Source organism: Gopherus evgoodei, chromosome 15, assembly GCF_007399415.2.
Source record: "Gopherus evgoodei ecotype Sinaloan lineage chromosome 15, rGopEvg1_v1.p, whole genome shotgun sequence".
In the NCBI taxonomy this organism is placed as follows: Eukaryota; Metazoa; Chordata; order Testudines; family Testudinidae; genus Gopherus; species Gopherus evgoodei.
Genome location: NC_044336.1, coordinates 29,565,876 through 29,586,777, shown reverse-complemented (window position 1 = coordinate 29,586,777; position 20,902 = coordinate 29,565,876). Strand labels below are relative to the sequence as shown.

Sequence of the window (20,902 nt, the reverse complement as noted above, 5' to 3'; positions counted from 1 at the left end):
GTTTGTGCAGTGTTGCCAAACACTTGTTTGAAGCATTGACCAAAATGTAGAGCAGCTCTGATTCTCCTCAGGAGCCAGTAGCTGAGTTAAACAGGATCAGAAAAGGCCCTTTATTTCTAGCAATAAATTAAAAGTAAAGCTAGCTGCATGTCCATTAATCAGTAACTGAACAGTCCCTGTGCCACAGTGTGTGGAAGTAGCACCAGCACTGCCTGTCAGAGGCAGATGCTGGACTCCTCCTGGAACAGTGTATTATATTGTCCTGCGGGTGTTGCATGATGCCTGTGGAGTCCACCCCTCCCACAATGGAGCTATTAGCTCCTGCTTTATGGCCTCATAGTAGGCCTGTGCTTGCTGTCTGCTTCCCTTCATCCTGTGCTGTAAGTGCTTCAGCTGCCACTAGGCAGCGCCCATTCAGCCAGCAGGAGGCTCTCTCTATGGGAGATGTGCTCCTTCCATTCCGTCATCATCAGCCATGTCCTTCTGTCTGCTGACTGCACCACCCGCGTACTCCTCCCCATCTACAACAAAGGGAAGAGTCAGGCAGGAGCAATGGTCTGGATGTGGGACACACAGAAAGCCCTACTTGCTTATGGCAGTGGATGGGAACCCCAAAGATGGAAATTGGCCTCCTAGTCCAGTCCCAGTGTCCTGGTCATGACAGCAGTGGCCTGTAAGACCTACTTTCTGCATTGCCCATGGGTCAAGTTAGCTCAGGCAACATTCCTGAACTGCCAGCCTCACCACCAGCATGAAGCCCTGTCAAAAAAACTGCCAATGCAACAGTCAGGCTGCAAAGTGAAAAACCCAAGGAGGAGTAGGGGGGCTACCAGCACCCAAGCGCCACTGGCAAGTGCAGTATTGCCTCAAATGGCCACACCCCTTGCTCTGCTTCCCTATCACTCTGGGCTGGCTGTTCCACTTAATCAGCCCTCCTACAGGCATGGTCTCGCCCCAGGCTGGCTGACCCCCTCACTCTCCCCCCCCACAGCATGGTCTTGCCCCAGGCTGGCTGACCCCCTCACTCTCCCCCCCCCCGGATGGTCTCGCCCCAGGCTGGCTGACCCCCTCACTCTCCCCCCCCAGCATGGTCTCGCCCCAGGCTGGCTGACCCCCTCACTCTCCCCCCCAGCATGGTCTCGCCCCAGGCTGGCTGACCCCCTCACCCCCCCCAGCATGGTCTCGCCCCAGGCTGGCTGACCCCCTCACTCCCCCCCCCACAGCATGGTCTCACCTCAGGCTGGCTGACCCTCACTCTCCCCCCCACAGCATGGTCTCGCCCCAGGCTGGCTGACCCCCTCACTCTCCCCCCCCCCAGCATGGTCTCGCCCCAGGCTGGCTGACCCCCTCACTCTCCCCCCCCAGCATGGTCTCGCCCCAGGCTGGCTGACCCCCTCACTCCTCCCCCCACAACATGGTCTCACCTCAGGCTGGCTGACCCCCTCACTCTCCCCCCCCAGCATGGTCTCGCCCCAGGCTGGCTGACCCCCTCACTCCCCCCCCCCCACAGCATGGTCTCACCTCAGGCTGGCTGACCCCCTCACTCTCCCCCCCCAGCATGGTCTCGCCCCAGGCTGGCTGACCCCCTCACTCTCCCCCCCAGCATGGTCTCGCCCCAGGCTGGCTGACCCCCTCACTCTCCCCCCCCAGCATGGTCTCGCCCCAGGCTGGCTGACCCCCGCACCCCCCCAGCATGGTCTCCGCCCCAGGCTGGCTGACCCCCTCACTCTCCCCCCCCAGCATGGTCTCGCCCCAGGCTGGCTGACCCCCTCACTCTCCCCCCCCAGCATGGTCTCGCCCCAGGCTGGCTGACCCCCTCACTCTCCCCCCCCAGCATGGTCTCGCCCCAGGCTGGCTGACCCCCTCACTCTCCCCCCCAGCATGGTCTCGCCCCAGGCTGGCTGACCCCCTCACTCTCCCCCCCCAGCATGGTCTCGCCCCAGGCTGGCTGACCCCCTCACCCCCCCAGCATGGTCTCGCCCCAGGCTGGCTGACCCCCTCACTCTCCCCCCCAGCATGGTCTCGCCCCAGGCTGGCTGACCCCCTCACTCTCCCCCCCCAGCATGGTCTCGCCCCAGGCTGGCTGACCCCCTCACTCTCCCCCCCCAGCATGGTCTCGCCCCAGGCTGGCTGACCCCCTCACTCTCCCCCCCCAGCATGGTCTCGCCCCAGGCTGGCTGACCCCCTCACTCTCCCCCCCCCCAGCATGGTCTCGCCCCAGGCTGGCTGACCCCCTCACTCTCCCCCCCCCCAGATGGTCTCGCCCCAGGCTGGCTGACCCCCTCACTCTCCCCCCCCCAGCATGGTCTCGCCCCAGGCTGGCTGACCCCCTCACTCTCCCCCCCCAGCATGGTCTCGCCCCAGGCTGGCTGACCCCCTCACTCTCCCCCCCCAGCATGGTCTCGCCCCAGGCTGGCTGACCCCCTCACTCTCCCCCCCCCAGCATGGTCTCGCCCCAGGCTGGCTGACCCCCTCACTCTCCCCCCCCAGGATGGTCTCGCCCCAGGCTGGCTGACCCCCTCACTCTCCCCCCCCAGCATGGTCTCGCCCCAGGGTGGCTGACCCCCTCACTCTCCCCCCCACAGCATGGTCTCGCCCCAGGCTGGCTGACCCCCTCACTCTCCCCCCCCAGCATGGTCTCGCCCCAGGGTGGCTGACCCCCTCACTCTCCCCCCCCCGCATGGTCTCGCCCCAGGCTGGCTGACCCCCTCACTCTCCCCCCCCAGCATGGTCTCGCCCCAGGCTGGCTGACCCCCTCACTCTCCCCCCCCGGCATGGTCTCGCCCCAGGCTGGCTGACCCCCTCACTCTCCCCCCCCGGCATGGTCTCGCCCCAGGGTGGCTGACCCCCTCACTCTCCCCCCCCCCGCATGGTCTCGCCCCAGGCTGGCTGACCCCCTCACTCTCCCCCCCCCGCATGGTCTCGCCCCAGGCTGGCTGACCCCCCTCACTCTCCCCCCCCAGCATGGTCTCGCCCCAGGCTGGCTGACCCCCTCACTCTCCCCCCCCAGCATGGTCTCGCCCCAGGCTGGCTGACCCCCTCACTCTCCCCCCCCAGCATGGTCTCGCCCCAGGCTGGCTGACCCCCTCACTCTCCCCCCCCGCATGGTCTCGCCCCAGGCCGGTGTAACCTGCTGCATGGGCCGATGGCCGGGGCGGCGTGGCCTAAGGTGCTGGGGGGAGGGGGCGTCGCCCCGGGATGTCCCGTGTCCGGGGCAGGGACCCCCGCACAGGGCTGGCCGCGCTCAGTCCCCGCCCGCCGGGAATGGAGCCGGATCGGAGCTTCTCGGGCCGCCGGGCCCTGGTGACTGGGGCGGGCAAAGGTAAGAAGGGCCCTGGCGGGCGGGCGGCGCGGCCCGGCCCGGCCCGGCCCTGACCGCCTCTCGCCCCGCAGGGATCGGTCGGGCCGCGGCCCTGGCGCTGAGCGGAGCCGGGGCCCAGGTGGTCGCGCTGAGCCGAACGCAGGCGGACCTGCAGAGCCTGGAGCGGGAGGTAACGGACCGGACCCCGCCGCGCCCGCGGGACTCCACCGCCCTGGCGCTCCCGCCAGGCCTTCCCCGGGGGCCACCCCCCACCGGCCCAGACACCCGCCTCCCAGGATCCTCCCACTGGGCCGGACACACACAGCTCAGGTCCCCACAGCGGCCTTGACACCCCCCCGAATCCCTCCAGCGGCTGGGACACCCCCCCAGCGAGCCAGACACCTTCCCACTGGCCCAGATACCCCCCCAGGATCCTCGCAGCGGCCCAGACGTCCCTCACCACCAGACACGCACTCCCAGGGCCCCCTTGCTGGACTCCCCCCAATGGCCCAGACACCTCCCACCCTCAGAGGACCCACCCGACCTGGACCCCCCCCTCCTGTCAGGTGGACCCCCAACCTCCTCCTCCCAAGGGGGTCAGTTCTCACATCCCCTTCCCTCCATGACCCAGACACCCACCATTCCCTCAAGGGTCCCCCAGGCCACAACCATCGTGCTCCAACAACACAGCCTCTGGAGGCCCAACCACCCCGCCCTGCCTCAGTGATGGGCCCAGATCTCCCTGAGGGCAGTCTTACACCACAGGGGCAGCCTCCTACCCTCCCTGGTGCGCTATTGTCTTTGGCCCCTCTGCTGTGTCCTCCAGGGCACCGGTATTGAGACACTCTGCGTAGACCTGGGTGATTGGGACGCCACCGAGGCAGCACTGAGCAAGGTGGGCGCCATTGACCTGCTGGTAAATAATGCAGCTGTGGCTGTGCTACAGCCCTTCCTGGAGGTGACCAAGGAGGCCTTCGACAGGTAAGGTCTGGCACAAAGCTAATAGCAGCTCTAGGGACCTGAGCATGTTGTAGGGAATGGAGGGAGGCTGGGCAGTACTAAGGGAAAGACTGGACTCTGCTCTAATAAACACAAAGGCTGCTGGAGGACAGACAGCCTGTGGTTCTCTCTGGCTTTCCAGTCCCTGCAGTCTGGGGTCAGCACACAGTGGGGATGTGGCCATGTCACACAATAGCCCTCTCTCTCTCTGGTGTAGCGGACCTGCAGAGCCACTGCCCCCACCCCAGAGTCCTCAGCACTGGGAGTACGTCAAGGACATTTTGGGAGTGCCAGGGCACATTTATGTCCCAGCTGTTCTGCAGAACTGAAAGTCAAGGCAGCTATCAAGGCACTTCTACCCTTTGCCAGGGGCAGAGCTTGCTCATCTGATTGTAAGAAATGAGCTGATGTTCACTCCTCTCTTTGGCAGGCTGGGAGATAAAAAATTCTTTCTGGCAGCTCCCAGAGTACTTTTCTCACTTTGGCACATTGGGTATATCTCCACTGGGAAAATGCATTGGGCACAGGGGTCAGTACTGACACAAAGGGGAAAAAAAAACCTATTTAGTCACCCAGACAGTCTCTTAGCACTCGGCTAAGGCAGTATAGTCAGAACCAACCCAGAGGGGAGAGTGCCCCCTACTGTTGAACCACACTATTCCCTACAGCCTCTTTCCCTAGGTCTCCCGCTCAAACTTGCCTTAAACTGAGTCTCAGCTTAAGATGGCCCAGGTATGGAGAGGAAGGAGGATAGGGGAATTCAAGGACATCTTACCTGGGTGAGGAATAGAAATGGCTTATTCTTCAGAACATTCAAGAGCAAAAAATTGTTCTTCAGAAGATTCTCTCATCCCTTTTTCAAACTGGGTGTTAGCTCTCGCAGATGTAGAAGTACATTTCCTCTCTTCTTGGAGGAAACACTTTGGTGGGTAGTACCTTATTCCCAAAGTAAAGAAGAAAAGGTTGTGCAAATGCAGCACCCCTAATGATTAATTGATGGCTAGTAGCTGGAGTATGAAACAGCCAGGCACTTGCTAGTCCAGTCACACCATCTGAGGGCTAAGAGGGTGAAATTCTGGACTGAGGAAGGAGCAGCATCTCACTGAGGCAAATACAAAAAAATGCTGTTATTAAATGTTTTGTTGGAGGTTTCTTTGGTATTTTGGTGGCACATGCATGTAATCCCACCTATGTGGGAGGCTGAGGCTGGTGGATCGCTCGAGCTCAGGGGTTCTGGGCTGCAGTGTGCAATGCCTGGCCAGCGAGCAGCTGAAGGAACAATGTGCTGTGATCAGCATAGACGCAGACTCCATTAGAAGTCGGCACCTATGGGATCAGAGGGATCAGTACTCGCTCTGTGACGGGTGATGGATTGATTGGACAAGGTAAAGATTTGACTGGGCTAGGAGGGGCCACTGGCCGAGACGCTTCTGTTTAAATTTTAATAAATGTACCAGATTAGAAGAGGGTCCCATGGGAAACAACTCCAGGAAGTCTTGGTGATGGCTCTTTTCTCTGTTACATGGGGGAGATGCCAACCAGACAGCTGATTTCATCTCCTGTGAATGGCCATTGCTGGATGTACGGCATGCAGGGGTTCTGTAAAGCGAACAGGTTGTCTTTAGATAAGAAGAGGAGTTCCATGGGGTGAATTTCTCTAGCTAGTTGGACTGGAGTTTACACCCAGTTCCTTTCACAGGTTGATCAGTGTTTGAGGCACTGGCAGCACCCAGCCTCCTATTTCCACCCCACCTCCAGGGCTGCCGCTAGGTTATGATTTTCTTTCTCTCTGACTTCGACAATTTTTTTTTTTTACAGGTCTTTCGATGTGAATCTTCGGGCCGTGTTTCATGTTTCCCAGGTGAGAAGGGACTGTGAATCGGAGTGGGATGGAGCCAGGGACAAGCTAATGAGTTTCAGCTTCCCTGAAGCCATGTGTGCAATGGAAATAGAAGTCTTCATTAGGAGCTGTGCTGCATCTCAGCTCCTTGTGGGGATCCACAAGAGACTGACCTTGTTTGTGTATGTTGAACAGGCTGTGCTTGGTATAGCTGATCCTGCAGCACCCCCGAGTTCTGACCACGTTTCTTAGTTCAGAGCTGGGAGGCAACTGGGGTTACTGCTCTGGCAAGCTCTTCTAATCCCCCAAGAAGGCACCAACAGCTTGGGCTGGCTGAGTCCCCCACACATGTTCTCTTGTGCTGTTTCAGATCATTTCCCAGCAGATGATTGCACGGGGAGTGCAAGGAGCGATAGTGAACATCTCAAGCCAGGCATCTCAGCGGGCTCTACAGGATCATGCTGTCTACTGTGAGTGTCTCAGCTTCAGCATGCTCCATACCTGCCCATTAATCCATTCATGACCTGTGGTAGCTGGAAGCCACAAGCACAGGACCTGGGTTTGGATGCAGTGAATATGTTGACCTAGTTCAGGCCACAAATGTGTGTGACCCAGCCCAGGTGCTGTGCACTCAGCTTCTTCCTTCTGTTGGGTTTTATTGAAGGTTCTACAAAAAGTGCCTTAGATATGCTGACCAAGGTGATGGCTCTGGAGTTGGGACCTCACAAGGTAAGACCCAGTCTATGCCAGAGAGCAGGGAAGGGGCAATCTCTGAGATGGGATGGGGGTGAGCAAGTGGAGGTAGTTTCTCTCAGGGTAGTTCAGTTACCTAATGTACTCTTGTTGGTGACAGATCCGGGTGAACAGTGTGAACCCCACTGTGGTTATGACCGACATGGGGCGAATTAACTGGAGTGAGCCTCAGAAAGCTGCTGCCATGATCAGTCGAATTCCTCTGCAGAAGTTTGCAGGTCAGTGGAGGGGATTTGCTGCTGGGGCTGGCTCCATATTCAGCTCATCTGCACCCTTAGTGTTTCCTTCTAACTGGCTGCTCAGCCATGTGTATCTGCCTCTCTCTGGCTCATGCCCTCCAGACCCAGGAACAGCGATGATACAGCTCTGCTCAGAGTTTGTCAGAGTCCTTGAAGCAGCTGCACTGTTTCCACTTGGAGCAAGCAAGAACCAGTCAAGGTTCTCCCCTCCTCCAAAACCTTCCCAACGTGGGTTTGTTTTAGGGTGGGCAGGGGACATTTTTACCCTCCTCACTAGCAATAGGATTGAGCACTGGAGGGTAACAACACTCAATGCTATGACCCTGTCATCAGCCAACCATCCATCCTGGGAACACAGCAAGGATTTCTGAATGCCAAGGGACCAGCCACCCTGTCTCATTCACTGCACCAGATACAGCCCAGTGCAGGAAGGGGGAAATCTCTCCTTATTGGCCAAGAGGACACAGTTGCAAGGCGGGATGATGGCAGACTCCTGGAAGTTGTGTCGGTTTCTTTTCCTGCTGCTAGTGCAATTTGTGGGGGACTCAGCTGTTGCCCTCTTTCTATGTCCTATTCCAGAGGTAGATGATGTGGTGAACAGCATCCTCTTCCTGCTGAGTGACAAGAGCGCTATGACAACAGGTGTCTCACTGCCGGTTGATGGGGGTTTTCTCGTCTCCTAAGATGATACATCTGCGTTGGCACTCCAAGGAGAGAATCATTCCTTAGTTTTCATGCTATTGTTACTAGTGATTCTAAACATGATGGAGAGGCAGTGAGTGACTCAGATCACAAGCCGTGAGGGGAGGGGCAGACAGATATTAGCAGGGTTGGGACCTGTCAGAAAAGTGACAGGTCATTCCACTGTTGGAAGCATGGCTGTTCTCTGAACAAAGCCTACGCACTCCTTCATGGAGAATGTTTATTATACCAAAATAAGAGGTGTTTATCTTGTCACTCTACATGATGATTAGAAACAGGACCTGTCTTTGTTCTGACCCTCTTCTCCCAAAACCCTTCAGCATTCCCTGCTCCATCCAAACCAATAAAGTCCATCACCATACTTCCAGCAGGAAAGGGAAGGAGTAGCTACCGGACTCCTCACTGCCTCTTTTATGGCTTTTGATAGAAAAAAGAGGCAACAACCTCGGCCCTGCTCTGCAGAGACTGGCTGGGGGAGGAGAGGCCCCCTGCTAAACATCCTTCTGCCATGACTGATGGGCAGGGAACAGCACCCAAGGTAGTGCCCTAAAAGGCTCTAAGTGCACAGGACTGTTTCACTCACTGAGCTTGACTAGTGATTAGTACTCAATAAAGCTAATAGTTATTCCTTCAGCCTCTGTCTTCTGTTTATTTTCACCGCTCCTGGAGTTAGTTATTTGACTCCTATAAGTCTCTGGCACATCTCCTTAGAGCACCAGTTAGTTAGGTATCACCAGCAATATGCTGGGGTGAGGAGGCCCCACTACCCTTCCAGCTGGTCTTGTCGTTCACAGACTATCACACAATGGTCCCTACCCACCCTCTTAAGGATTCTTCCACCTGTCTGCCCCTGTGCACTGCAAGCAGAGGTGTTCCATCACAGAATGGGTGTCTTGGCCTCTTCAACTTGAAGTTAAGGAGAACTGCACCTCACTGTCCCAGGGAGCTACCCTGCTTCTCCCCGAGGGGCTGCACAGCATCCACCTAACCTCCCGCCCCCACTGCCCCTTCACATCAACACTGACGTTAAATCAAAGAGACATTTAAAAAACACTGATTTCGTACATGATGAAGGGCCCCACACATCACAGCCCCCTCCAGAAGAACCCAGCAAACACTCAATCTGTTGGAGGAGGATGACAAGGACATGCTGAGTCAGCACCTTGCCAACATCCTCAGAACACAGTGCACTTCTTCCCAGGCTTCTTCACAGGTGGGGGGCACAACACAGCACGGATAGCTTCGTCAAACACTGTCTTCAAGCCCCGCTGTGTCAGGGCTGAGCACTCAAGATACTTCACTGACCCTGTGGGAAGAGAGATCTGTCTCAGCCACTCCAAACCTAGCAAGACCTGGCTTAGACTGTAAATTCTTTGGCGCGTGGACTCCTTTTGTTCTGTATTTCTACAGTGCTTGGCACAGTAGTGTCCTGGTCCTCAACTAGGGCTCCCAGGTGTTATGATAAAAATTCCCCCCTTGGAAATGACAATCCAGGCCCAGTGAGGGGCTCCACCTCTTGCCAGAATAGGTACCCAAGACTTACCAATCTCCCGTGCCATGGCCAGGCCCTGGGGATAGGTGATGGGGGCAAGTTTCTTATCACGCAGCCTTTCAATGGTGTCCTTGTCATCCCTCAAGTCCAGCTTGGTGCCCACCAGGATAATGGGAGTATTAGGGCAGTGGTGCCGGACCTCCGGGTACCACTAAAACAGAGTAGTTCACTGAGAATTGGCAGAGACAGTAGGGGAAAGAATCTTGAAGCATAATTAACCAATTGCTCATTTATTAGGTATATAGTGTCCAAAGGCACCTGAAATACTAGTAACAGTCAGCAAAGAAGACAGTTTTATATGTAGCACTTAAACCATTTTATAAAGAGAAGTCAATACAACTGGGGAAACTGAGGCACAGAGGGACAGCTGCATAGCAAGTCAGTAACACAGCTGGGAATAGTAGACAGGTCTCCTGCCCCATTTGCTGTACCATGTTGCCTCCCTTTGCCTCATGTTTGTTCCTAGGACTCACACTGCTTTATCTAAATCTCAGATTTCAGAAGGTAGGGACATAGCCAAAGAAAGAGTGGCTGATGTGGCTCAGGCCCCTCCTCCACTCTGCAGGCTGCCGCTGCCTCCTCTCTTCTGGTTTTCATAGGAGGGCTTGAGAACACTCCATTCTGAGATTTCGGCTTTATCTCCGAGGGGCAGGGACTGTTGTTTATGCACATCCAACTATGCTGATCTTGGCCTCTTCACACTCTATGCTTGTGCCAAGGCCCAGTGCTCCCAGTGACACAATTACATGGTACAGCAGTGGGTTTGTCTGGCCCTCGGGGGGAAGGGACCGTGCCATTCCTCCTCCCTCCCCAAAAAGAAGAAAGCGAGTTACCTTGGCTCGGACATTCTCAAATGAGGCCGGACTGACCAGGGAGAAGCAGATCAAGAAGACATCCTGTGAGGGGACAATAGCATTAGCCAGTAGGAAAGGATCCAACAGCAATAGCCAAGGACTGGTGGGGCATCAGTCAGGGACGGTTAGCCCCTCCCCTTGCAAGGCACTTGAGAGGGCGAAGTAAAACCCTCCATTGAAGGATGAAAAACAAATGACATTTCTGTGGGGGCAGCTCCTCAGCTACCAATCAAAGAGCGCCATGCTGTACTCTCTCTCTCTCTCCCATGTGCCCCCCAGCACATTAGTGGTCTGCAAAAGCCCCCAAACAAACTAGGCTTCTGCACTTCAAACGGCTCCTGGAAAGCAACTGGAACCACCTGGCTGGTCTGTGAGGGGAAAGAGACACCTGTTCTCCTTACCCTACGCGACCTCAGGGTAGCATCTCTAGTGATGCAAACACAAACTCCCAGCTTCAGAAACTGGGACCCTGTCAAAGAGAAGCAAAGGGCTGTACCAGAGACCACCCCGCCCACAATGTAGGGTGCAGAACGAGGCCAGCCCAGGCTGTTCACTCACTGTCTGAGGGTAGGAGAGGGGCCGCAGTCGGTCATAATCCTCTTGCCCTGCTGTATCCCAGAGACCCAGGTTCACTGGCTTCCCATCCACCATGACGTTGGCAGAGTAATTATCAAACCTGCCACAGGAAGAATCCGTGTTAGTGTCAATGAGGGAACCCACTACAGAAACACAATACCAGGGTGGGGTAGAAGGGAATCATCCAGTGCTTAAGTTTTAATGAAAGAAGTGCAGGGGCTCAAGCAATTTTTTTACATCCATAATTGATTCGGCAAGCCCAGAGGTGCCAGGGCTCTGAACCGCCAGGCCCAGAGATTCCAGGGCTCTGAACTGCCAGGCCAGAGGGGCCGGGCTCTGAAGTGCCAGCCCGGCGGTGCCGGTCTCTGAACCACCAGGCCCGGAGGGGCTGGGGCTCTGAACCACCAGACCCAGAGAGACCGGGACTGGGCTCTGAACTGCCAGGCCCGGCAGTGCCAGGGCTCTGGACCGCCAGGCCCAGAGGGGCCGGGCTCTGAACTGCCAGGTCCGGCAGTGCCGGGGCTCTGGACCGCCAGGCCCGGCGGTGCCGGGGCTCTGGACCGCCAGACCCGGAGAGACTAGGCTCTGAACCGCCAGGCTAGGCGGTGCCAGGGCTCTGGACCGCCAGGCCCGGAAGTGCCAGGGCTCTGGACTGCCAGGCCAAGTGATGCTGGGTTCTGGACTGCCAGGCCCAGCGGTGCCGGACTCTAAACTGCCTGGCCCGGAGAGGCCGGGGCTCTGAACCGCCAGGCCCGGAGGGGCCGGGGCTCTGGACCGCCAGGCCCAGCGGTGCCGGGGCTCTGAACTACCGGGCCCAGAGGTCTCGGGGCCCTGAAACCACCGGGCCTGGAAGGGCCAGGCTCTGAACCACCAGGCCCGGCAAGGCCGGGGCTCTGAACCGCGGTGCCGAGGCTCTGAGTCGCCAGGCCCAGAGGGGCCGGGGCTCTGAACCGCCAGACCCGGAGGGGCCGGGGCTCTGAACCGCCAGGCCCGGAGATGCTGGAGCTCTGAACCACTAGGCCGGAGATGCTGGGCTCTGAACCACCAGGCCCAGCGGTGCCAGGGCTCTGAACCACCAGGGCCAGAGGTCTAGGGACTGAACCGCCGGGCCTGGAGCTCTGAACGGCCATGCCTAGAGGTGCTGGGGCTAAGCGCTGGCACAGAATAAGCACTAGAATCGTCACATGATCCTAATTCTCCCCGCGCACACACACGCCTCTTAACAACTGTGCAAAGAGCACAGTGCCAATACTCACACAGTGGGGATATACTCTCCAGGGAAGGCATTAGTGGTGTAACTGATCAGCAGGCAGGTCTTCCCCACAGCCCTGCAGGGGGGAAAAGGCAGAGTATGATGCGGCGGAATAGGAGAGGCCACAAAAGAAAAGGGCAGAAACAGCAAGTTGGAGCTTTAGTCAGTGAAAAAGCAGAGCTGTGCCACCCAGAATCTCCAGCACTCTAGGGGTCCAGAACTAGGCCTGAACACACCAAATGCTGCGTCCTAGCACACATCTGACCATGCTCCAACAGGGAGCCATTCCTGACTAGAGCACCACTTTCAAAGATTGTTACCCCTCACTCAAACGTATTTATTGGCATGACCAGTGATGTGTGCTGACATGCTGCAAAGGCACCAGTCTCCAAGACCCTGGCCCAAGCAGCTACAGCATCACAGGCCCCAACCAGAATGGGGCTTTAAATCATGTGACTTCCCATGACTGCCTTCCCCGACAAAACACTTTGCACTGGCCACGGGTCAACTTTTCCTTGTTGCTCCTTTATGGAAAGCATTTCTGATAAGTCAAGGCAGGCTTGCTGAAACAATTTGTATAGTGGGGGTGCTGAGAGCCATTGAACCAAACTGTAAACCCTGCATATAATGGAAACCACTTCAAGCCAGGGGGTGTGGCAGCACCCCCAGTTCCAGCACCTATGGGTCAAGGGAATCACTTTCTCATCCCACTTAGTGATTTGAACACTGAAGCAGAATGGCTCTCCACATCATAGGGATGAAATGCGGGCATTATTGTATCAGATAAGACCAAGGTCCAGGGGACAAAGATTTGAACAGGGAGTCAGGAGGCCCTGGTTATCTTCTTGGCTGCTGTGGACAAGTCACTTCCCCTCTCTTGGTCTGTTTCCCTGCCAACTCTCTGTAAGACTGTCAGCTCTCTGGGGCACAGCTTCCCACCTACTATATATTTGTACAATGGTTGGGGCCCCTGGGAGTTATTGTACTACAAGTACCAACAGTAAGAATCCAGCCCCATCTCCAGTCTCCAGCAGTGGCCAGTACCAGTTGCTTCAGAGGAAGGTGCTAAATTATATTTTATTGACTAATGGCTGCTGGGGGGGTAGGGCATGAAATAAATGACAACCCCAAAGAACTCACCCGCTCATTTTTATGGCCTTTCTCAGAACATCTCATCCCAATTTCTACAGAGTTAAGGTGCCCAAAACTGACTGCAGATGTTCTTCTTCAGGCCTGCCTAGCACTTTGTCTGCCTGGATCCCTTCTATTGTTTACAGACACAATTTGGCCAGTCTTCCTGCATTTTGCATTTCACGCTGTGGCATGATATGCTAAGATGCGAGGTCTCCCACATAATTCGGATCTTGTTGTTGGGGCTACTCCATTGGTGCTAGTGTTGCTGACAGGATGAGGGGCAAAGCACCAGGGTGAGTCAGTATGGGAGTACCCCAGGGGTGGGCTACAGGGAGGGGTGTCCAATGGGTCGACATACAGCAATGACACAGGGCTGGGTGGGAGTGTCCAGTGGGACAAGAGAAAGACACAGCTGAAGGGTGAGTCAGGCGGATGGTCTGAGATATGGAGATGGCACCAGGGCATGCCAGGTGGAGGAGGGAGGGCACAACAGGAGAAGGAGAGGCGCTGGGATGAGCTAGGGGTAGGGCAGGGCAGGCTGGGATATAGAGGTGGCACCAGGGTGAGGCGGATCCTGTGGGATGGATACGGGGCTAGCACAGGAGTGAGCCATGAGGGAGGGAGGTATCTGCTGGAATACGATTAAGGAGACGGAACAGGGGTGGGTAGCAGACTGGTCCCCGAATTCTCCCTTCACTGCCAATGACATTTAACCAATTTCCTGAGGCTGCATCAAAATGGGGGAGATGGCAGGGGGCCTGCACAGCTGGAGGGATACCGTGGCCTGAGGGGGGATGGCTGGGAGGGCACACTGCTGAGAGGGGGACACCCATGGCTATGGGGGTCATGCTGCTGAGGGGGGAAGAAACACCACCAGGACGGGTGCACTGCCGGGACAAGGAAGACACAGGGCTTGGGGGGCGCTGCAGGGGAGGGAGATACAAGGCCAGGAGACGCTGTATGGGGGGGATGGGAGGAACACAGGCCAGAGGGCGCTGCAGAGTAGGAGGGGAAGGCCGGGGAGGGGAGACACAGGGCTGGGAGGCACTGCAGGGGGGAGGGGACACAGGCCCAAGGGGGCAGGCTGGGGAGGGGAGAGACAGGGCCAGGGGGCGCTGCAGCAGGGGAAAGCCGGTGGGGTGCTGCGGGCAGGGGGAGACACAGGGCTGGGAGGGCACTGCAGAGGGGGAAGGCCGGGGGCAAGACATAGAGCTGAGGGGGGGCACTGTGAGGCGATACAGGACCGGGGGCCACTGCAGGGAGGAGGGACATACAGGGCCGGGGGGAGTGCAGCGGGGGGAAGGCCGGGGAGGGAAGAGACAATGCCAGGGGGCAGTGCTGGGGGGCAGCTGTGGGTGGGAAGGCCAGGAGGGCACTGCGGGGGGGCACAACTGGGGGGACACAGGGCCAGGAGGGTGCTAAGGGAGGTGCTGTGGGGGGAGGACACACAGGACCGGGGGACGCTGCGAGGAGGGGAAATACAGGGCCAGGGCACACCGTGGGGGTAGATGAGACACAGGGCCGGGAGGGGGGATGCTGAAGGGGAGAGGGAGGTCAGGGAGGCACTGCGGGGTGGGAAAGGTGGGGGGGAGACACAGGGCCAGAGGGGTGCGACGAGGTGGGGGGCAACCATTCAGCAGATATCAGGGGCACGGTAGAGAGGGGCTGTGGGGGGGATCTGGAGGGGATTCCGGGGGGGGGCCCTGCGGGTAGGGACTGCAAGGGGGGATCGGCGGGGCAGCCGGGGGGGCAAGGTGGGGACGGCCGGGGGGGCCCTGTGGGGAGGGGTTGCGGGGGGGATCCGGGGGGCGGCTGGGGGTGCTGAGGGGGGGCCCTGTGGAGAGGTTCTGGGGGGGGCAACCGGGAGTCGCTGCAGGGAAACACTGCAGGGGGTGGCGGGGGGGGGGTCCGTTCAGCAGACATCAGGGGCACAGTGGGGAGGACAGCCGGGGGGGGGCCCTGTGAGAAGGGGCTGCTGGGGGGATCCAGGGGGCGCTGCGGGGGGGCCCTGTGGGGACGGGCTGTGGGGGGGATTCAGGGGGGAGGCCGGGGATCACTGCAGGGGGACTGCGGGGAGACACTGCAGAGGGGGGAGTAGGGGGGTCCATTCCGCAGCATCAGGGGCGCGGCAGGGAGGGCAGCCAGGGGGGCACTGTGAGGAGGGGCTGCAGGGAGATCTGGGGGGGCGACCGGGGGTCACTGTGGAGGGGGCTGCGGGGAGATGCTGTAGAGGTGTGGCCGGGGGGGGTCCATTCAGCAGACTTCAGGGGTGCAGCAGGGAGGGCAGACGTGGGGGCCCTGTGGGGAGGGGCTGCGGGAGGGATACGGGGGGGGTGCGGGCCCTGTGGGAAGGGGCTTCGGGGAGACGCTGCAGAGGGGTGGCCGGGGGGGGGTCCGTTCAGCAGACATCAGGGGCGCGGCAGGGAGGGCAGCCGGGGGGGCCCTGTGGGGAGAGGCTGGGGGGGAGGGATTCGGGGGGCGGCCAGAGGCGCTGCGGGGGGGCCCTGTGGGGAGGGGCTGCGGGGGGATCCGGAGGGGCGGCCGGGGGGGGTCACTGTGGGGAAGGAGCCGTGGGAGGGTTCCAGGGCAGGCGGCTGGGGGTCGCTGCGGGGAGACGCTGCAGGAGGGTGGCCGGGGAGGCGCAGCTGGGGGGGTCCGTTCAGGAGGCATCAGGGGCGCGGCGGGGAGGGCAGCCAGGGGAGCCCTGTGGGGAGAGGCTGTGGGGGGGGATCCGGGGGGCAGCCGGGGGCGCTGCGGGGTGGCCCTGTGGGGAAGGGGCCGTGGGAGGGTTCCAGGGCAGGTGGCTGGAGGTCGCTGCGGGGAGACGCTGCAGGAGGGGGGCCAGGGAGGCGCAGCTGGCGGGGGTCCGTTCAGGAGGTATCAGGGGCGCGGTGGGGAGGGCAGCCAGGGGAGCCCTGTGGGGAGAGGCTGTGGGGGGGATCTGGGGGGCGGCCGGGGGGGCCCTGTGGGGAGAGGCTGGGGGGAGATCTGGGGGGCAGCCGGGGAGGCCCTGTGGGGAGAGGCTGTGGGGGGAGGCCGGGGGGGGTCCGTTCAGCAGACATCACGGCGCGGCGGGGAGGGCAGCCGGGGGGGCCCTGTGGGGAGAGGCTGGGGGGGATCTGGGGTGCGGCCGGGGGGGCCCTGTGGGGAGAGGCTGTGGGGGGGATCCGGGGGGACCCTGTGGGGAGAGGCTGTGGGGGGAGGCCGGGGGGGTCCGTTCAGCAGACATCACGGCGGGGAAGGCAGCCGGGGGGGCCCTGTGGGGAGAGGCTGTAGGAGGGATCCAGGGGCGCTGCGGGGGGGCCCTGTGGGGAGAGGCTGTGGGGGAGATCGGGGGGGCGGCCGAGGGGCCCTGTGGGGAGAGGCTGTAGGGGGGATCCGGGGGGTGGCCAGGGGAGCCCTGTGGGGAGAGGCTGTGGGGGGAGGCCGGGGGGGTCCGTTCAGCAGACATCACGGCGCAGCGGGGAGGGCAGCCGGGGGGGCCCTGTGGGGAGAGGCTGGGGGGATCTGGGGTGCGGCCGGGGGGGCCCTGTGGGGAGAGGCTGTGGGGGGGATCCGGGGGGGCCCTGTGGGGAGAGGCTGGGGGGGGATCTGGGGTGCGGCCAGGGGGGCCCTGTGGGGAGAGGCTGCGGGGGGGATCCGGGGGGCGGCCAGGGGGGCCCTGTGGGGAGAGGCTGCGGGGGGGATCCGGGGGGCAGCCGGGGCGGCCCTGTGGGGAGAGCCTGCGGGGGGGATCCGGGGGGCGGCCGGGGTCCCTGTGGGGAGAGGCTGTGTGGGAGGATCCGGGGGGCGGCCGGGGGTGCTGCGGGGGCCTTGTGGGGAGAGGCTGTGGGGGGGGATCCGGGGGGCGGCCGGGGGGGCCCTGTGGGGAGAGGCTGTGGGGGGAGGCCGGGGGGGTTCGTTCAGCAGACATCACGGCGCAGCGGGGAGGGCAGCCGGGGGGGCCCTGTGGGGTGAGGCTGGGGGGGGATCTGGGGTGCGGCCGGGGGGGCCCTGTGGGGAGAGCCTGCGGGGGGGATCCGGGGGGCGGCCGGGGAGGCCCTGTGGGGAGAGGCTGTGGGGGGAGGCCGGGGGGGTCCGTTCAGCAGACATCACGGCGCGGCGGGGAGGGCAGCCGGGGGGGCCCTGTGGGGAGAGGCTGGGGGGGATCTGCGGGGCGGCCGGGGGGGCCCTGTGGGGAGAGGCTGTGGGGGGAGGCCGGGGGGGTCCGTTCAGCACACATCACGGCGGGGAGGGCAGCCGGGGGGGCCCTGTGGGGAGAGGCTGTAGGGGGGACCCGGGGGGGCCCTGTGTGGAGAGGCTGCGGGCCGGATCCGGGGGGCGGCCGGGGAGGCCCTGTGGGGAGAGGCTGCGGAGGGAGGCCGGGGGGGGGTCCGTTCAGCAGACATCACGGCGCGGCGGGGAGGGCAGCCGGGGGGGCCCTGTGGGGAGAGGCGGGGGGGGGATCTGGGGTGCGGCCAGGGGGGCCCTGTGGGGAGAGGCTGCGGGGGGGATCCGGGGGGCGGCCAGGGGGGCCCTGTGGGGAGAGGCTGCGGGGGGGATCCGGGGGGCGGCCGGGGGGGCCCTGTGGGGAGAGGCTGTGGGGGGGATCCGGGGGGCGGCCGGGGGGGAGTCACTGTGGGGAAGGGGCCGTGGGAGGGTTCCAGGGCAGGCGGCTGGGGGTCGCTGCAGGGAGACGCTGCAGGAGGGGGGCCGGGGAGGCGCAGCTGGGGAGGGTCCGTTCAGGAGGCATCAGGGGCGCGGCGGGGAGGGCAGCCAGGGGAGCCCTGTGGGGGGAGGCTGTGGGGGGGATCCGGGGGGCAGCCGGGGGCGCTGCGGGGAGAGGCTGCGGGGGGGATCCGGGGGGCCGGCCGGGGGGCCCTGTGGGGAGAGGCTGCGGGGGGGGGATCCGGGGGGCGGCCGGGGGGGGCCCTGTGGGGGGAGGCTGTGGGGGGGATCCGGGGGGCAGCTGGGGGCGCTGCGGGGAGAGGCTGTGGGGGGGGATCCGGGGGGCGGCCGGGGGGCCCTGTGGGGAGGGGCTGCGGGGGGATCCGGAGGGGCGGCCGGGGGGGAGTCACTGTGGGGAAGGGGCCGTGGGAGGGTTCCAGGGCAGGCGGCTGGGGGTTGCTGCGGGGAGACGCTGCAGGAGGGGGGCCGGGGAGGCGCAGCTGGGGAGGGTCCGTTCAGGAGGCATCAGGGGCGCGGCGGAAGGGCAGCCAGGGGAGCCCTGTGGGGGGAGGCTGTGGGGGAGATCCGGGGGGCAGCCGGGGGCGCTGCGGGGAGAGGCTGCGGGGGGGATCCGGGGGGCGGCCGGGGGGCCCTGTGGGGAGAGGCTGCGGGGGGCGGCCGGGGGGGCCCTGTGGGGGGAGGCTGTGGGGGGGATCCGGGGGGCAGCTGGGGGCGCTGCGGGGAGAGGCTGTGGGGGGAGATCCGGGGGGCGGCCGGGGGGCCCTGTGGGGAGGGGCTGCGGGGGGATCCGGAGGGGCGGCCGGGGGGGAGTCACTGTGGGGAAGGGGCCGTGGGAGGGTTCCAGGGCAGGCGGCTGGGGATTGCTGCGGGGAGACGCTGCAGGAGGGGGGCCGGGGAGGCGCAGCTGGGGGGGGTCCGTTCAGGAGGCATCAGGGGCGCGGCGGGAGGGCAGCCAGGGGAGCCCTGTGGGGGGAGGCTGTGGGGGGGATCCGGGGGGCAGCCGGGGGCGCTGCGGGGAGAGGCTGCGGGGGGGATCCGGGGGGCGGCCGGGGGGCCCTGTGGGGAGAGGCTGCGGGGGGGGATCCGGGGGGCGGCCGGGGGGGCCCTGCGGGGGGAGGCTGTGGGGGGGATCCGGGGGGCAGCTGGGGGCGCTGCGGGGAGAGGCTGTGGGGGGGGATCCGGGGGGCGGCCGGGGGGCCCTGTGGGGTGGGGCTGCGGGGGGATCCGGGGGGCGGCCGGGGGGGAGTCACTGTGGGGAAGGGGCCGTGGGAGGGTTCCAGGGCAGGCGGCTGGGGGTTGCTGCGGGGAGACGCTGCAGGAGGGTGGCCGGGGAGGCGCAGCTGGGGGGGGTCCGTTCAGGAGGCATCAGGGGCGCGGCGGGGAGGGCAGCCAGGGGAGCCCTGTGGGGGGAGGCTGTGGGGGGGATCCGGGGGGCCCTGTGGGGGGAGGCCGGGGGGGTCCGTTCAGCAGACATCGCGGCGCGCCGCTGCCGGGAGCTGGGGACCAACCCGGGGCGGTTTGGTCTTTCAGGCCCGGCCCGGCCCCGGGTCTCGCTCTCCGGCCCCCAGCGGCCCGCGGTCCGGCCCATGGTCCCCCCCGGGGCCCGGCGCTCACCCGTCTCCCACCACCACACACTTGATCGCCTGCATCTGCCCCGGGATGGCGGCGCCTCTGCGATCCCGCCGCACTGACGGGCCGGAGCCGGGCGGGGCCGACGAGCCGAGCGCAGCCGAGCCCCGGCGGGGGGAGCCGAAGCCGGGAGCGGCAGCCACAGCCCCGTGCCGGGACTTCCCCGGCAGCCCCCAGCTCCGCTCCTGCTGCCCGGGGCTTCCCCGCCTGCGGGAACGTTCCCTGGGTGGCGCCCGCCTCCCACTGCTGGGCCACGGGTAGAGCGAGTGGTGCAAGTTGGGGTCCTTTGGGCAAGGGGATCCCCACAGGTATAAGACGCTGATTTTAATAAAAAGTGTTCTAAATCCGCCTGCAATGGGACAGTGTGTGATAGGGCCGGTGTAACCACCAGGCAAACTAGGCAGCCGCCTAGGGCGCCAAGATTTGGGGGCACCAAAAAGGGATGTGCCCAATTTTTTTTTATACTATTACTTCGTGGCAGGTACCTGTCAGTCTCCAGCACTTGGACCATGCCAGTAGCCTCTTCACCTCGGAGTCTCCCCTGCTTGCCTGGCGGCCACTCTTCCTCTCAGGCTCCCCTGCCGCTGTGACCACAGCCCTCCGGGGAGGACATGGGCAGGGGGCACCACCGCAGAGGCGAGACAAGGGGCCAGACTCCACATGGGCCCTGCACCTGCCAGACAAGAGCAGCAGGAACTGGGCACCGCTCATGGGGCACCAGGCAGCCTGAGCCCAGGGCAGCAGCAGCCTCTGCCACACCAGGGAGCATAGCCCACCATGGTGCTGGAGAGGCCTCACTGCTGCTTCCCGGCCCTGTTGCATGGCGCAGGAGAAAGACGGCTGCCCCCAGCCCAATGAGTGTTACCTGCCCCACCAGCCTCAGTGCCCTGCCCCATACTGCCCCACCAGCCTCAGTGCCCTGCCCCATACTGTCAACCACCCCAAGCTCACTGTGACACCAGCACCCCTTGGTAAAAGGCCCCCTGATCTTCACAAACAGCTGTCACCACAGTCCTGACAAACTCACTGCACCCCACATGTGTCTTACAGGGCACTTACCCACAAAGAGGAACATGGAAGGGATCTACACAAGGCTGGTAACTTGTCAAGAGTGAGAATCTTTGTGAGATGTGTGCACGGGTAATATTGAAGGAATAATGTATTTACCTTAAAAGTCTGCTTTATAGACTTAGCATAGAAATTAGTCACCAGGGCATAATGGCCCTTTGGGGCAAGGGGGATTTGTCACGCTGCCTAACCTGGCTGGTGATGCAATGCAAGGCTCAATTGTTTAGCTTTGCCCAATAGTAAGACTTTGAATGGGACACTATCAGAAGCAACGGCAAAGAGCTGAAACACCTTAAAGGTAAAAAAAAAGGAACATTACAAAGCCCTTAGCATTA

At 62.4% G+C, this 20,902-nt stretch overlaps 2 protein-coding genes across 6 annotated transcripts; one reads left to right on the top strand and one right to left on the bottom strand.

Annotated features, from left to right (window-relative positions):
* Window positions 1-3,064: 3,064 nt before the first annotated feature.
* On the top strand, window positions 3,065-8,467 carry DCXR (dicarbonyl and L-xylulose reductase). 3 transcript variants are annotated; one of them, XM_030534937.1, is made up of 9 exons: window positions 3,065-3,189; window positions 3,240-3,322; window positions 3,394-3,491; window positions 4,128-4,282; window positions 6,119-6,161; window positions 6,511-6,610; window positions 6,805-6,869; window positions 6,994-7,111; window positions 7,235-7,705. In XM_030534937.1, the coding sequence occupies exons 1-9, from the start codon at window positions 3,146-3,148 to the stop codon at window positions 7,501-7,503; spliced, it is 975 nt and encodes a 324-aa protein (XP_030390797.1). In that variant the 5' UTR covers window positions 3,065-3,145; the 3' UTR covers window positions 7,504-7,705. The 3 variants fall into 3 exon arrangements, with proteins under 3 accessions (XP_030390797.1, XP_030390799.1, XP_030390798.1); XM_030534939.1 differs by lacking the exon at window positions 7,235-7,705 and adding an exon at window positions 7,712-8,467 and having other exon boundaries at window positions 3,082-3,189; XM_030534938.1 differs by having other exon boundaries at window positions 3,111-3,322.
* On the bottom strand, window positions 7,919-19,577 carry RAC3 (Rac family small GTPase 3). Of its 3 annotated transcripts, none has more exons than XM_030534940.1 (6): window positions 19,485-19,577; window positions 12,073-12,144; window positions 10,799-10,916; window positions 10,220-10,282; window positions 9,378-9,537; window positions 7,919-9,140 (listed from the first exon to the last, which is right to left on the bottom strand). In XM_030534940.1, the coding sequence occupies exons 1-6, from the start codon at window positions 19,517-19,519 to the stop codon at window positions 9,010-9,012; spliced, it is 579 nt and encodes a 192-aa protein (XP_030390800.1). In that variant the 5' UTR covers window positions 19,520-19,577; the 3' UTR covers window positions 7,919-9,009. The 3 variants fall into 3 exon arrangements, with proteins under 3 accessions (XP_030390800.1, XP_030390801.1, XP_030390802.1); XM_030534941.1 differs by having other exon boundaries at window positions 19,506-19,534; XM_030534942.1 differs by lacking the exon at window positions 19,485-19,577 and adding an exon at window positions 13,209-14,217.
* Window positions 19,578-20,902: the final 1,325 nt, after the last annotated feature.

Coding starts and splice junctions, on each gene's coding strand:
- DCXR (XM_030534937.1), top strand. CDS start 3,146: ATGGCCGGGGCGGCGTGGCCTAAGGTGCTGGGGGGAGGGGGCGT. Junction 3,190..3,239: donor GTGCTGGGGGGAGGGGGCGT/CGCCCCGGGATG, acceptor CACAGGGCTGGC/CGCGCTCAGTCCCCGCCCGC. Junction 4,283..6,118: donor ACCAAGGAGGCCTTCGACAG/GTAAGGTCTGGC, acceptor TTTTTTTTACAG/GTCTTTCGATGTGAATCTTC.
- RAC3 (XM_030534940.1), bottom strand. CDS start 19,519: ATGCAGGCGATCAAGTGTGTGGTGGTGGGAGACGG. Junction 10,917..12,072: donor GGAGAGTATATCCCCACTGT/GTGAGTATTGGC, acceptor TTCCTGTGGCAG/GTTTGATAATTACTCTGCCA. Junction 10,283..10,798: donor CCCTCTCCTACCCTCAGACA/GTGAGTGAACAG, acceptor GTCCCCTCACAG/GATGTCTTCTTGATCTGCTT.